Below are 1556 nucleotides of genomic sequence, written 5' to 3' on the forward strand. Positions count from 1 at the left end.
CACCCTGTTGCCCCAAGCCCACCCCCACCCCCTGGGCACCATGAACACCAACGTGTGCGTGGAGACGGGGCCCAACCCCGAGGCGCCGGGGCTGCCCAAGGAGAACCACCTGCCCGACGGCGCCCTCAACAGCCTTGTGGATTACAACTCGGAGATGGAGAGGTACCGCTCCTTCGCCACCTTCTACAAGACCAACGGCGGCGCCTTCCCGCAGGCGGCCAAGATCGCCCGCATCACCCCCCCGATCTTCCCCAGCGCCGCCGCCGCCGCCGCTGCCCGCATCGGCATGTCCCCCTTCGCCCGCCTCTTCTCTGCACGCCGCCAGCAGGAGCGGCGGCGGCGGCGGCGGCTTGCACCATCGGAACGAGTCCCAGCGGCTGGGCAAGCCTGGCTGCGCGCCAGCCGAGCAGCCCGCGTTGCAAATGGCAAATAATAATTTCCTCTCCACCTTAGCCCCTGAACACTGCAGACCTTTGGCTGGGGAATGCATGAACAAGCTCAAATGCGGCGCCGCCGAAGCAGAGATAATGAATCTCCCCGAGCGCGTGGGGACTTTTTCCGCTATCCCGGCTTTAGGGGGCATCTCATTACCTCCCGGGGTCATCGTCATGACAGCCCTGCACTCCCCCGCAGCAGCCTCGGCAGCCGTCACAGACAGCGCGTTTCAAATTGCCAATCTGGCAGACTGCCCGCAGAGCCATTCCTCCGCCTCGTCGTCCTCCTCCTCCCTGGGAGCCGCCGGAGGAGGAGGCGGGGGAGGGGGAGGAGGCGGCGGCGGCGGCGCTGGAGGAGGAGGAGGAGGCGGCGGTGGAGGCGGAGGGGCAGGCAACCCGGCCAAGAAGAAGCGGAAACGGTGCGGGGTCTGCGTGCCCTGCAAGAGGCTTATCAACTGTGGAGTCTGCAGCAGTTGCAGGAACCGCAAAACGGGACACCAGATCTGCAAATTTAGGAAATGTGAAGAGCTAAAGAAAAAACCTGGCACTTCGCTAGAGGTCAGAGGAGATGATTTCTTTCTTCCCAGCCTCCCGCCGTCCCTCGTGAACCCCCTTCCCCCGCCTCTGCAGTGCTTCTTGTCTAGTTTCAAGATGCAGCATCCCTTTTCTGAAGCCTCCTTCAGGTTGTGAGGGGGGGGGACACACGGGGGGAGCACCCACCTACCCCCCTTTTGGGGAAAAAAATCGGTTTGGGGGCCTCTCCCTCTTTATTGCACTTCCCTCCCCAGCCCCACAAAACAAAGCCACTGGTTTGGACCTGCCAGGAACCCAGGTCTGAAAGGGGAGGGGAGGGTGGCAAAGCCCCTGTGAGAAAAGGAATGCCTGGGGGAGGGGGAGGTCTAGGAGCAAAGGGGTGGAAAAAAGTACTTATTATTTGGAAATGAAAAGTCTGACGAAACCTTTAACACCAGAGAGAAGGATTTTTTTTTAAAAAAACCAAAAATATCGTGAAGATTTAAACAAAAAAAAATCACTTCTACACTTATAAATTACACTATAAATTGATCTGAACAAAGTCTGTATATTTTATCTGTTATTATAAAGAGTTCTGTCTTGGTGACA

General features: G+C 58.4%; 1 protein-coding gene across 1 annotated transcript; it reads left to right on the plus strand.

Moving 5' to 3' along the window:
• Window positions 1-26: 26 nt before the first annotated feature.
• CXXC4 (CXXC finger protein 4) lies at window positions 27-1292 on the plus strand. The gene is given in 3 exon segments (XM_015408521.1): window positions 27-352; window positions 354-768; window positions 826-1292. Coding segments are annotated over 3 exon segments (1026 nt in total). The 5' UTR covers window positions 27-40; the 3' UTR covers window positions 1125-1292.
• Window positions 1293-1556: the final 264 nt, after the last annotated feature.

Source organism: Gekko japonicus, unplaced genomic scaffold, assembly GCF_001447785.1.
Source record: "Gekko japonicus isolate JY-2015 unplaced genomic scaffold, Gekko_japonicus_V1.1 scaffold1067, whole genome shotgun sequence".
NCBI classification, from domain to species: domain Eukaryota; kingdom Metazoa; phylum Chordata; class Lepidosauria; order Squamata; family Gekkonidae; genus Gekko; species Gekko japonicus.